Source organism: Pelophylax lessonae (assembly GCF_965119305.1).
Source record: "Pelophylax lessonae genome assembly, chromosome: 1".
Lineage (NCBI taxonomy): Eukaryota > Metazoa > Chordata > Amphibia > Anura > Ranidae > Pelophylax > Pelophylax lessonae.
The window spans coordinates 825,944,626-825,960,301 of record NC_138768.1 but is presented as its reverse complement, the minus strand read 5'-3'; the positions used below and the strand labels follow the sequence as shown (position 1 = coordinate 825,960,301).

Here is a 15,676-nt window from a genome sequence, read left to right as displayed (position 1 = left end):
AGTAAGCCCTTCCACCCAGTACAGACCCCTTAGTAAGCCCCCCTCCCAGTGCAGACCCCTCAGTAAGCCCTGTACTAGGTGGGAGGGCTTACTGAGGGGTCTGCACTGGGAGGGGGGCTTACTAAGGGGTCTGTACTGGGTGGGAGGGCTTACTGGGGTGTCTGTACTGGGAGGGGGGGGCTTACTAAGGGGTCTGTACTGGGAGGGGGGGGCTTACTAAGGGGTCTGTACTAGGTGGGAGGGCTTACTGAGGGGTCTGTACTAGTGTACTTGGAGGGGGGCTTACTAAGTGGTCTGTACAGTACAGACCACTTAGTAAGCCCCCCTTCCAGTACAGACCCCTCAGTAAGCCCTCCCACCTAGTACAGACCCCTTAGTAAGCCCCCCCTCCCAGTGCAGACCCCTCAGTAAGCCCTCCCACCCAGTACATACTGTGCTAGGTGGGAGGGCTTACTGAGGGGTCTGCACTGGGAGGGGGGCTTACTAAGTGGTCTGTACTGGGTGGGAGGGCTTACTGAGGGGTCTGTACTGGGAGGGGGGTTTAGTAAGTGGTATGTACTAGGTGGGAGGGCTTACTGAGGGGTCTGTACTGGGAGGGGGGGGCTTAGTAAGTGGTCTGTACTGGGTGGGAGGGCTTACTGAGGGGTCTGTAGTGGGAGGGGGGCTTACTGAGGGGTCTGTATTAATTACAGGATTAATTAGCTAATCAAAAAAACACTAAATTAAGCAAAAAAACAAAAAATTTAAATAATCGTTAGATTAGTCGACTAATCGTAAAAATAAATCGATAGATTAGTCGACAGACAAATTAATCGTTAGTTGCAGCCCTAGACCATAGCATGCTGTATATACAATCCTACCCCCCCCTCCCCTCATAGATGACCATAGCATGCTGTATATACAATCCTATCATACCCTCCCCCCCCCCCCCTCATAGATGACCATAGCATGCTGTATATACAATCCTATCATACCCCCCCCCCTCATAGATGACCATAGCATGCTGTATATACAATCCTATCATACCCCCCCCCCCCCCTCATAGATGACCATAGCATGCTGTATATACAATCCTATCATACCCCCCCCCCCCCTCATAGATGACCATAGCATGCTGTATATACAATCCTATCATACCCCCCCCCCCTCATAGATGACCATAGCATGCTGTATATACAATCCTATCATACCCCCCCCCCCCTCATAGATGACCATAGCATACTGTATATACAATCCTATCATACCCCCCCCCCTCATAGATGACCATAGCATGCTGTATATACAATCCTATCATACCCCCCCCCCCTCATAGATGACCATAGCATGCTGTATATACAATCCTATCATACCCCCCCCCCTCATAGATGACCATAGCATGCTGTATATACAATCCTATCATACCCCCCCCCCTCATAGATGACCATAGCATGCTGTATATACAATCCTATCATACCCCCCCCCCCCCCTCATAGATGACCATAGCATGCTGTATACACAATCCTATCATACCCTCCCCCCCCTCATAGATGACCATAGCATGCTGTATACACAATCCTATCATACCCCCCCCCCCCCCTCATAGATGACCATAGCATGCTGTATACACAATCCTATCATACCCTCCCCCCCCCCTCATAGATGACCATAGCATGCTGGTATATACATACACACAAAATACGATCATACCCTTCCTCCTCCCTCCCTCCTGTTGATGTCCATAAGCTTCTGTCTATACACTCCTATCATTCCATTCCTCCCCCTTCCCTCTAGATGACCATTTCCTCCATAGTCTGTATACAGAACATTATGCCCCCCCCTTTTTAGATAATTATAGCAGTCTTTATACACTATCCCATCCTCCCTATAACCACCATCTATATCAGTCTGTATAGAAAATCTCTGCTCTTCCTTTCTTCCTATACATCACTGCCTCCATCGTTCTCCATCTATTAGGATATAGGGGGTTGATTTACAGTAAACTCCCGCTCCATCGCGGTTCAGTTTTTGCGGTCCCGGTATATTGCGGTTTTTTCTGTAATGATATTTTACTATATAAATCATTAAAATGAAATATTTTTGTGTTTTCCATAGCTCTTGCTATGTCTCTCAGTATCTTCTATGTGCTTAAATGAGTTTCTATTGTTTTAAAAGTGGGTTTAAAGACCTTAAAATGCTTCTACACGTACAGTGACAGTAAAATAAACATGCCTACAATGCATTTTAATAGGGTTTTTCTATTTCGCGGAATTTCACTTTTGGCGGCTGGGTCCGGAACGTAACCCCCGCAATGGAGGGGGGTTTACTGTACTAAAGACGCTGTTCACTTTGTAAGAGAAGGGTTCCTCAGTTTAGTGAATGAGGTGAAGCTCTGCTGACTTCTATCATCCAATTATGTGCAAGAAAAAAATGAGAATTATCTATGAACACACACACTTACCGGCCACTTTATTAGGTACACCTGTTCAATTGCTTGGTTACACAAATTGCCAATCAGCCAATCACACGGCAGCAAGTCAATGCATTTGGGCATCTAGATGTGGTGAAGACGAATTGCTGAAGTTCAAACCGAGCATCAGAATGAGGAAGAAAGAGAATTTAAGTGACTGAACGTGGCATGGTTGTTGGTGCCAGACGGGCTGCTCTGAGTATTTCAAAAACTGCTGATCTACTGGGATTTTCACACACAACCATCTCTCAGTATTACAGAGAATCGTCAGAAAAAGAGAAAATATCCAGTGAGCGGCAGCTGTGTGGAGGAAAATGTCTTGGTGATGTCAGAGGAGAATGGGCAGACTGGTTGAAGAGGACAGAAAGGCAAGAGTAACTCAAATAACCACTCGTTAAAACCAAGGTATGCAGAATACCATCTCTGAACACACAACACATCTAACCTTGTAGCAGATGGGCTACAGCAGCAGAAGACCACACCGGGTGCCACTCCTGTCAGCTAAGAACAGATGGTAGGGTCAGAATTTGGTGTAAACAACGTGAAAGCATGGATCCATCCTGGCTTGTACAAACGGTTCAGGCTGGTGGTGTAATGGTGTGGGGGATATTTTCTTGGCACACTTTGGACCCCTTAGTACCAATTGAGCATTGTTTAAACACCACGGCCTACCTGAGTATTGTTGCTGACCATGTCCTCCCCTTTATGACTGCAGTGTACTCATCTTCTGATGGCTCCTTCCAGCAGGATAATGCACCATGTCACAAAGCTCAGATCATCTCACCACTGGTTTCTTCAACATGACAATGAGGTCACTGTACTCCAATGGCCTCCACACTCACCACATCTCATCCATTAGAGAACCTTTGGGATGTGGTGGAATGGGAGATTTGCATTATGGATGTGGAGCCGACAAATCTACAGCAACTGTGCGATGCTATCCTGTCAATATGGACCAAAATCTGAGGATTGTTTCCAAAACCTTGTTGAATCTATGCCACGAAGAATCAAGGCAATTCTGAAGGCAATAAGAGTCCAAAACGCTACTAGCAAAGTGTACCTGATAAAGTGATCAGTGAGTGAGAAAATAAATATATATTATCACCTTTAAGACCGCCCGCCGCAGATTTACTGCGGCAGGCTGCCTCTCCGGCACGAACCGATGTAGCCCTACATTGGTCGCGCGCGTGGTGCTGTGGGGGGGGGATGAGCGCGCACCACCAGCAGTGCTCCCCCGCCCCCACTAGGCAGCGGGGATGCCGATGCACGGGGCCGTCGATCGCTCCCCATTGAGAGAGGACGATTTGCTGTTGTAAACCGTTCTTCTCTCTGAGATGATCACAGAGCGCCTGTGACCTGTCTCTATGATCATTTCACAAGCCCCTCCCCCCATACAATTAATAAACCCTCCCCTAGGCTCACAATTAACCCTTTGATCACCCCTGGGTTAACCCCTTCCCCGCCAGTGTCATTATTACAGTAACAGTGCATATGTATAGCACTGATTACTGTAGTAATGTCCCTGGTCCCCCCAAAAGTGTCAAAAATGTCAGTTAGGGGTCCGATCTGTCCACAGCAACGTTGCAATCCCACTAAAAAAAAAATTGCAGATCGCCGACATTACTAGTAAAAAAAAAAAATTAAAAATTTATAAAATAAAAATGACAAATCTTGCTTCATTTGTGGGTAAAAGGGGACATCAATTTTATTTGGGTACAGCGTCGCACGACCGCGCAATTTCCCGTTAAAGTAACGCAGTTCCGAGTTGCAAAAAAATGGCCTGGTCATTAAAGGGGTAAAACCTTCTGGTCCAGAAGTGGTTTTATTATATATATATATATATATATATATATATATATATATATATATATATATATATATATATATATTTATTTTTTATTAGCCCCCCCGCACATGATTTGAGTATTCATTACAAAGTGAATTTTCACCACATTTACTAAGCTCAAACTCAAATTACTTTACAAATTGCACAGCTTGTCTTTAGTAAATCAGCCCCATAATCTCCCCGTTCTCCTGCTGCCTCTCTACCTATAGCTGCCTCCATAGCAGTCCATATACAAAGACATCTCATCATCCTCCTAACTCCTTGTAATTATTACCTGGAGCCACAACTGGTTATTACTATAGGACAGATCCCACCACCCTGGTCCTCTCCTTACATTCACTGCTTCAAAGCACTACAAAGCGATCCCATCATACCCCCTCCTCCATAAAATACGTATGGCTCTCAGTATATAGGAAAACAGGACCCAGCATGCCTTGCAGATTGCTGGGCAGAGCTTTCAGGAAAGACTTCTCTCGAAGATTACAATGCGGTTTGTAGTGTTCAGATTCTAGCTAGAACTTCTTGGGTTTACAGTCACTCAGCTGTCAGAGAGCTGTGTCATATAATGCTGGGGCTTGTAGTTCCTCAGCAGGACATTATTTAATTGGGGGCATTTTGAGATGTGCAATTTCTCATCCTCAGGTCATCAAGACCAGGCACAGGGCGGTGACATCTTCCCTGAATCCATCTTCTACCTATTCTTATCCAATGTCACCTGCTGCACCAGAGTAGTGAGGAGGTTCATACTGCCATGGGCGTTTGCAGGATCACATCCTCATCATCCTGACAAATCATATCCGGTCCATGGCCGGACCACAGCCTCATCATCCCGCCCATCGCAGGACCACAGCCTCATCATCCCGCCCATCGCAGGACCACAGCCTCATCATCCCGCCCATCGCAGGACCACAGCCTCATCATCCCGCCCATCGCAGGACCACAGCCTCATCAACCCGCCCATCGCAGGACCACAGCCTCATCATCCCACCCATCACAGCCTCATCATCCTGCCCCTCGCAGGACCACAGCCTCATCATCCAAACACAGAACCATATCCCACCCATCGCAGGACCACAGCCTTATCATCCCGCCCATCGCAGGACCACAGCCTCATCAGCCAAACACAGAATCATATCCGGTCCATGGCAGGACCACATCCTCATCATCCCAACACAGAATCATATCTGGCCCATCGCAGGACCACATCCTCATTCTGCCAATCACAAGTGCACATCCTCACCATCCAAACACAGAATCATATCCCGCCCATGGCAGGACCACAGCCTCATCATCCCGCCCATCGCAGGACCACAGCCTCATCATCCCGCCCATCGCAGGACCACAGCCTCATCATCCCGCCCATCGCAGGACCACAGCCTCATCATCCCGCCCATCGCAGGACCACAGCCTCATCAACCCGCCCATCGCAGGACCACAGCCTCATCAACCCGCCCATCGCAGGACCACAGCCTCATCATCCCACCCATCACAGCCTCATCATCCTGCCCCTCGCAGGACCACAGCCTCATCATCCAAACACAGAACCATATCCCACCCATCGCAGGACCACAGCCTTATCATCCCGCCCATCGCAGGACCACAGCCTCATCAGCCAAACACAGAATCATATCCGGTCCATGGCAGGACCACATCCTCATCATCCCAACACAGAATCATATCCGGCCCATCGCAGGACCACAGCCTCATTCTGCCAATCACAAGAGCACATCCTCACCATCCAAACACAGAATCATATCCCGCCCATGGCAGGACCACAGCCTCATCATCCCGCCCATGGCAGGACCACAGCCTCATCATCCCGCCCATGGCAGGACCACAGCCTCATCATCCCGCCCATGGCAGGACCACAGCCTCATCATCCCGCCCATGGCAGGACCACAGCCTCATCATCCCGCCCAAAGCAGGACCACAGCCTCATCATCCCGCCCATCGCAGGACCACAGCCTCATCATCCCGCCCATCACAGGACCACAGCCTCATCATCCCGCCCATCGCAGGACCACAGCCTCATCATCCCACCCAAAGCAGGACCACAGCCTCATCATCCAAACACAGAATCATATCCCGCCCATCACAGGACCACAGCCTCATCATTCCAACACAGAATCATATCCGGCCCATCGCATGACTACAGCCTCATTATCCTGCCCATCGTAGAATCACATCCGTTATCAATCGCAGAATCATATCTGACCCATTGCAGGACCATATCCTCATCTGGACAAAACACAGAGCCACATCCTCATCATCCGGCTCCTGTCACACTGGTTCCCATAACAAGGCATGCTGGACCTGGAATAAATCAGACACCGGCCTGCCCAATAACACACGGGGACTTCCAGAGGCCATCAATTGATCATGCTGACACATGTAGTTCTTCAGCTGCAGGTCATGCTGTAAGTAGTGGTTTCTTGGGTACAACATTGCCTGACTGACTATGTATAGACTGGGATTGTAAGTAACTATATGGAATATCACATATACTTGTGACCTGCAGTCCCCCAGGCACGTGGGCCTCGCTGGGGCCTGCAGTCCGCCACACATGGGGCAACCAGTCCGCCACACAAGGAGCCACGCTGGGTCCCGCAGTACGCCAAGGCAAAGAAGTGACGCTGGGGCTTGCAGGTCTCCAAGCACATGGGCCACGCAGTCCGCCACACATGGAGCCACGTTGGCACTAGCAGCAACCCAGGCACGTGGGGTACGCAGTCGCCCAGGCACGGCGCCACGCCGGGGCTTGCAGTCGCCCAGGCACGGCGCCACACAGTCCTCCGGGCCACGCTGGGGCTTGCAGTCCTCCAGGCACCGGGCCACGTAGTCCTCCAGGCACGGGGCCACGCTGGGGCTTGCAGTCCTCCAGGCAAGGCGCCACGCTGGGCCTTGCAGTCCTCCAGGCAAGGCGCCACGCTGGGGCTTGCAGTCCTCCAGGCACGGCGCCACGCTGGGGCTTGCAGTCCTCCAGGCACGGCGCCACGCTGGGGCTTGCAGTCCTCCAGGCACGGCGCCACGCTGGGGCTTGCAGTCCTCCAGGCAAGGGGCCACGCTGGGGCTTGCAGTCCTCCAGGCAAGGGGCCACGCTGGGGCTTGCAGTCCTCCAGGCAAGGGGCCACGCTGGGGCTTGCAGTCCTCCAGGCAAGGGGCCACGCTGGGGCTTGCAGTCCATCAGGCAAGGGGCCACGCTGGGGCTTGCAGTCCTCCAGGCACCGGGCCACGTAGTCCTCCAGGCACGGGGCCACGCTGAGGCTTGCAGTCCTCCAGGCAAGGGGCCACGCTGGGGCTTGCAGTCCTCCAGGCAAGGGGCCACGCTGGGGCTTGCAGTCCTCCAGGCAAGGGGCCACGCTGGGGCTTGCAGTCCTCCAGGCAAGGGGCCACGCTGGGGCTTGCAGTCCTCCAGGCACGGCGCCACGCTGGGGCTTGCAGTCCTCCAGGCACGGCGCCACGCTGGGGCTTGCAGTCCTCCAGGCACGGCGCCACGCTGGGGCTTGCAGTCCTCCAGGCACGGCGCCACGCTGGGGCTTGCAGTCCTCCAGGCACGGCGCCACGCTGGGGCTTGCAGTCCTCCAGGCACGGCGCCACGCTGGGGCTTGCAGTCCTCCAGGCACGGCGCCACGCTGAGGGTTGCAGTCCTCCAGGCACGGCGCCACGCTGAGGGTTGCAGTCCTCCAGGCACGGCGCCACGCTGAGGGTTGCAGTCCTCCAGGCACGGCGCCACGCTGGGGCTTGCAGTTCTCCAGGCACGGGGCCACGCTGGGGCTTGCAGTCCTCCAGGCACGGGGCCACGCTGAGGGTTGCAGTCCTCCAGGCACGGGGCCACGCTGAGGGTTGCAGTCCTCCAGGCACAGGGGCCACGCTGAGGGTTGCAGTCCGCCAGGCACGGGGCCACGCTGAGGGTTGCAATCCTCCAGGCACTGCGCCACGCTGAGGGTTGCAGTCCTCCAGGCACAGCGCCACGCTGGGGCTTGCAGTCTGCCAGGCACGGGGGCCACGCTGAGGGTTGCAGTCCTCCAGGCACAGGGGCCACGCTGAGGGTTGCAGTCCTCCAGGCACAGGGGCCACGCTGAGGGTTGCAGTCCTCCAGGCACAGGGGCCACGCTGAGGGTTGCAGTACTCCAGGCACAGGGGCCACGCTGAGGGTTGCAGTACTCCAGGCACAGGGGCCACGCTGAGGGTTGCAGTACTCCAGGCACAGGGGCCACGCTGAGGGTTGCAGTACTCCAGGCACAGGGGCCACGCTGAGGGTTGCAGTCCTCCAGGCACAGGGGCCACGCTGAGGGTTGCAGTCCTCCAGGCACAGGGGCCACGCTGAGGGTTGCAGTCCTCCAGGCACAGGGGCCACGCTGAGGGTTGCAGTACTCCAGGCACAGGGGCCACGCTGAGGGTTGCAGTACTCCAGGCACAGGGGCCACGCTGAGGGTTGCAGTACTCCAGGCACAGGGGCCACGCTGAGGGTTGCAGTACTCCAGGCACAGGGGCCACGCTGAGGGTTGCAGTCCTCCAGGCACAGGGGCCACGCTGAGGGTTGCAGTACTCCAGGCACAGGGGCCACGCTGAGGGTTGCAGTACTCCAGGCACAGGGGCCACGCTGAGGGTTGCAGTCCTCCAGGCACAGGGGCCACGCTGAGGGTTGCAGTCCTCCACCTTCTGGGTATCTTAAGGAAAATGCTCAATCTTATAGAACTCTGCATGCTGGGACTTGTAGTTCCCCTCAGGCACAGCCTGTCACCTGTAGTGCCCCTCCCACCCTCTCCTCAGCGGTCACTCACGCGGCCTGTTTTTCCTCAGTGAGTCCTGCCGCTGCCTCCTCCCCCGGGCCGCTCCCGTCGGCGCCTCCGATGAGTTGATTCTCCGCCGTGTAGCGGGCTCCCGTCCTCCGCCATCCGCCCCCTCCTCCTCTCCGGGAGCCCGCGGGCCGTTCTGCGCCATGACACCGCCACCAGCAGCCCCCTCACACTCCTACTGCGCCTGCGCCAACCATGGAGGAGAGAGGTAGCGGGGAAGGAGGGAGGCCAACCTAGCCAATCAGGTCTCGGAAGGTGAGTGAATGAAGAGAGCTCCGCCCAATCCGCGCGGGTCGGGGATGGGTGGGGGCAGCATGGTGAGTGACAGCCGCGCGGTTTCCATGGAAATGGGAGAGGATGTCAGTGCAGCCTCTGCTGGGAGCTGAGCAGCTATTTTTGGAAGCATTCACTGACATCCTCATTGTTACCAGGGAGACCACAGAGCCAGCCTGCATCCCATAATACTATGCTTTACAGTTTACACCATACCCTCCATACTGTGCTACACCCATCATACCCTCCATACTGTGCTACACCCATCATACCCTCCATACTGTGCTACACCCATCATACCCTCCATACTGTGCTACACCCATCATACCCTCTATACTGTGCTACACCCATCATACCCTCCATACTGTGCTACACCCATCATACCCTGCATACTGTGCTACACCCATCATACCCTGCATACTGTGCTACACCCATCATACCCTCCATACTGTGCTACACCCATCATACCCTGCATACTGTGCTACACCCATCATACCCTCCATACTGTGCTACACCCATCATACCCTGCATACTGTGCTACACCCATCATACCCTGCATACTGTGCTACACCCATCATACCCTGCATACTGTGCTACACCCATCATACCCTGCATACTGTGCTACACCCATCATACCCTGCATACTATGCTACACCCATCATACCCTCTATACTGTGCTACACATCATACCCTGCATACTGTGCTACACCCATCATACCCTCCATACTGTGCTACACCCATCATACCCTCCATACTGTGCTACACCCATCATACCCTGCATACTGTGCTACACCCATCATACCCTGCATACTGTGCTACACCCATCATACCCTGCATACTGTGCTACACCCATCATACCCTGCATACTATGCTACACCCATCATACCCTCTATACTGTGCTACACATCATACCCTGCATACTGTGCTACACCCATCATACCCTCCATACTGTGCTACACCCATCATACCCTCCATACTGTGCTACACCCATCATACCCTCCATACTGTGCTACACCCATCATACCCTCCATACTGTGCTACACCCATCATACCCTCCATACTGTGCTACACCCATCATACCCTGCATACTGTGCTACCCATCATACCCTCCATACTGTGCTACACCCATCATACCCTCCATACTGTGCTACACCCATCATACCCTCCATACTGTGCTACCCATCATACCCTGCATACTGTGCTACACCCATCATACCCTCCATACTGTGCTACACCCATCATACCCTGCATACTGTGCTACACCCATCATACCCTGCATACTGTGCTACACCCATCATACCCTCCATACTGTGCTACACCCATCATACCCTCCATACTGTGCTACACCCATCATACCCTCCATACTGTGCTACACCCATCATACCCTGCATACTGTGCTACACCCATCATACCCTCCATACTGTGTTACACCCATCATACCCTGCATACTGTGCTACACATCATACCCTGCATACTGTGCTACACATCATACCCTCCATACTGTGCTACACCCATCATACCCTCCATACTGTACTATACATCATACCCTGCATACTGTGCTACACCCATCATACCCTCCATACTGTGCTACACCCATCATACCCTCCATACTGTGCTACACCCATCATACCCTCCCTACTGTGCTACACCCATCATACCCTCCATACTGTGCTACACACCATACCCAACCTACTGTGCTACACCCATCATACCCTCCATACTGTACTATACATCATACCCTGCATACTGTGCTACACCCATCATACCCTCCCTACTGTGCTACACCCATCATACCCTCCCTACTGTGCTACACCCATCATACCCTCCATACTGTGCTACACCCATCATACCCTGCATACTGTGCTACACCCCATCATACCCTCCATACTGTGCTACACCCATCATACCCTCTATACTGTGCTACACCCATCATACCCTCCCTACTATGCTACACCCATCATACCCTGCATACTGTGCTACACCCATCATACCCTCCATACTGTGCTACACCCATCATACCCTCCATACTGTGCTACACCCATCATACCCTCTATACTGTGCTACACCCATCATACCCTGCATACTGTGCTACACCCATCATACCCTGCATACTGTGCTACACCCATCATACCCTCCATACTGTGCTACACCCATCATACCCTCCATACTGTGCTACACCCCATCATACCCTCTATACTGTGCTACACCCATCATACCCTCCATACTGTGCTACCCATCATACCCTCCATACTGTGCTACACCCATCATACCCTCCATACTGTGCTACACCCATCATACCCTCCATACTGTGCTACCCATCATACCCTCCATACTGTGCTACCCATCATACCCTCCATACTGTGCTACACCCATCATACCCTCCCTACTGTGCTACACCCATCATACCCTGCATACTGTGCTACACCCATCATACCCTGCATACTGTGCTACACCCATCATACCCTCCATACTGTACTATACATCATACCCTGCATACTGTGCTACACCCATCATACCCTCCATAATGTGCTACACCCATCATACCCTCCATACTGTGCTACACCCATCATACCCTCCCTACTGTGCTACACCCATCATACCCTCCATACTGTGCTACACACCATACCCTCCCTACTGTGCTACACCCATCATACCCTCCATACTGTGCTACACACCATACCTTCCCTACTGTGCTACACCCATCATACCCTCCCTACTGTGCTACACCCATCATACCCTCCCTACTGTGCTACACCCATCATACCCTCCATACTGTGCTACACCCATCATACCCTGCATACTGTGCTACACCCCATCATACCCTCCATACTGTGCTACACCCATCATACCCTCTATACTGTGCTACACCCATCATACCCTCCCTACTATGCTACACCCATCATACCCTGCATACTGTGCTACACCCATCATACCCTGCATACTGTGCTACACCCATCATACCCTCCATACTGTGCTACACCCATCATACCCTCCATACTGTGCTACACCCCATCATACCCTCTATACTGTGCTACACCCATCATACCCTCCATACTGTGCTACCCATCATACCCTCCATACTGTGCTACACCCATCATACCCTCCATACTGTGCTACACCCATCATACCCTCCATACTGTGCTACCCATCATACCCTCCATACTGTGCTACCCATCATACCCTCCATACTGTGCTACACCCATCATACCCTCCCTACTGTGCTACACCCATCATACCCTGCATACTGTGCTACACCCATCATACCCTGCATACTGTGCTACACCCATCATACCCTCCATACTGTACTATACATCATACCCTGCATACTGTGCTACACCCATCATACCCTCCATAATGTGCTACACCCATCATACCCTCCATACTGTGCTACACCCATCATACCCTCCCTACTGTGCTACACCCATCATACCCTCCATACTGTGCTACACACCATACCCTCCCTACTGTGCTACACCCATCATACCCTCCATACTGTGCTACACACCATACCTTCCCTACTGTGCTACACCCATCATACCCTCCCTACTGTGCTACACCCATCATACCCTCCCTACTGTGCTACACCCATCATACCCTCCATACTGTGCTACACCCATCATACCCTGCATACTGTGCTACACCCCATCATACCCTCCATACTGTGCTACACCCATCATACCCTCTATACTGTGCTACACCCATCATACCCTCCCTACTATGCTACACCCATCATACCCTGCATACTGTGCTACACCCATCATACCCTGCATACTGTGCTACACCCATCATACCCTCCATACTGTGCTACACCCATCATACCCTCCATACTGTGCTACACCCCATCATACCCTCTATACTGTGCTACACCCATCATACCCTCCATACTGTGCTACCCATCATACCCTCCATACTGTGCTACACCCATCATACCCTCCATACTGTGCTACACCCATCATACCCTCCATACTGTGCTACCCATCATACCCTCCATACTGTGCTACACCCATCATACCCTCCCTACTGTGCTACACCCATCATACCCTGCATACTGTGCTACACCCATCATACCCTGCATACTGTGCTACACCCATCATACCCTCCATACTGTGCTACACCCATCATACCCTCCATACTGTGCTACACATCATACCCTCCATACTGTGCTACACCCATCATACCCTCCATACTGTGCTACCCATCATACCCTCCATACTGTGCTACACATCACATCATACCCTGCATCCCACTACTGTGCTATACGTCACATCCTGCATCCCGCTACTGTACTATACATCATACCCTCCCTACTGTGCTACACCCATCATACCCTCCATACTGTGCTACACCCATCATACCCTCCATACTGTGCTACACCCATCATACCCTCCATACTGTGCTACACCCATCATACCCTCCCTACTGTGCTACACCCATCATACCCTGCATACTGTGCTACACCCCATCATACCCTCCATACTGTGCTACACCCATCATACCCTCCATACTGTGCTACACATCACATCATACCCTGCATCCCACTACTGTGCTATACGTCATATCCTGCATCCCGCTACTGTACTATACATCATACCCTCCCTACTGTGCTACACATCATACCCTGCATCCCACTACTTTGCTATACATTATACCCTCCATACTGTGCTACACATCATACCATCCAATACTGTGCTACACTCACCCATCATACCATTTCAATACTGTGCTATACCCATCATACCCTGCAATCTCCGTACTGTGCTACACTCACCGTACCCTGCAGTCTCCGTACTGTGCTACACTCATCCTACCCTGCAATCTCCGTACTGTGCTACACTCACCGTACCCTGCAGTCTCCGTACTGTGCTACACTCACCATACCCTGCAGTCTCCGTACTGTGCTACACTCACCGTACCCTGCAGTCTCCGTACTGTGCTACACTCACCGTACCCTGCAGTCTCCGTACTGTGCTACACTCACCGTACCCTGCAGTCTCCGTACTGTGCTACACTCACCGTACCCTGCAGTCTCCGTACTGTGCTACACTCACCGTACCCTGCAGTCTCCGTACTGTGCTACACTCACCGAACCCTGCATTCTCCGTACTGTGCTACACTCACCGTACCCTGCAGTCTCCGTACTGTGCTACACTCACCGTACCCTGCAACCTCCGTACTGTGCTACACTCACCGTACCCTGCTGTCTCCGTACTGTGCTACACTCACCGTACCCTGCAACCTCCGTACTGTGCTACACTCACCGTACCCTGCAATCTCCGTACTGTGCTACACTCACCGTACCCTGCAACCTCCGTACTGTGCTACACTCACCGTACCCTGCAGTCTCCGTACTGTGCTACACTCACCGTACCCTGCATTCTCCGTACTGTGCTACACTCACCGTACCCTGCATTCTCCGCACTGTGCTACGCTCACCGTACCCTGCAATCTCCGTACTGTGCTACACTCACCGTACCCTGCATTCTCGGTACTGTGCTACACTCACCGTACCCTGCAATCTCCGTACCCTGCAGTCTCCGTACTGTGCTACACTCACCGTACCCTGCATTCTCTGTACTGTGCTACACTCACCGTACCCTGCATTCTCAGTACTGTGCTACACTCACCGTACCCTGCAATCTCCGTACTGTGCTACACTCACCGTACCCTGCATTCTCCGTACTGTGCTACACTCACCGTACCCTGCATTCTCCGTACTGTGCTACACTCACCGTACCCTGCAATCTCCGTACTGTGCTACACTCACCGTACCCTGCAATCTCCGTACTGTGCTACACTCACCGTACCCTGCATTCTCCGTACTGTGCTACACTCACCGTACCCTGCAATCTCCGTACTGTGCTACACTCACCGTACCCTGCAATCTCCGTACTGTGCTACACTCACCGTACCCTGCATTCTCCGTACTGTGCTACACTCACCGTACCCTGCAATCTCCGTACCCTGTAGTCTCCGTACTGTGCTACACTCACCGTACCCTGCATTCTCCGTACTGTGCTACACTCACCGTACCCTGCATTCTCCGTACTGTGCTACACTCACCGTACCCTGCAATCTCCGTACTGTGCTACACTCACCGTACCCTGCAGTCTCCGTACTGTGCTACACTCACCGTACCCTGCCATCTCCGTACTGTGCTACACTCACCGTACCCTGCATTCTCCGTACTGTGCTACACTCACCATACCCTGCAATCTCCATACTGTGCTACACTCACCGTACCCTGCCATCTCCGTACTGTGCTACACTCACCGTACCCTGCATTCTCCGTACTGTGCTACACTCACCGTACCC

At 52.8% G+C, this 15,676-nt stretch overlaps 1 protein-coding gene across 2 annotated transcripts in view; it reads right to left on the bottom strand.

Moving 5' to 3' along the window:
* PANK2 (pantothenate kinase 2) overlaps positions 1–9,284 on the bottom strand; it is a 54,227-nt gene extending 44,943 nt beyond the window's left edge. The window contains exon 1 of one of the 2 annotated variants that reach the window (XM_082267170.1): positions 9,077–9,284. In XM_082267170.1, coding sequence (XP_082123296.1) covers positions 9,077–9,236 — 160 coding nt within the window. In that variant the 5' untranslated portion in view covers positions 9,237–9,284. The remainder of the gene's footprint in view (positions 1–9,076) is intronic. The other variant, XM_082267171.1, reaches the window with a different exon arrangement.
* Positions 9,285–15,676: the final 6,392 nt, after the last annotated feature.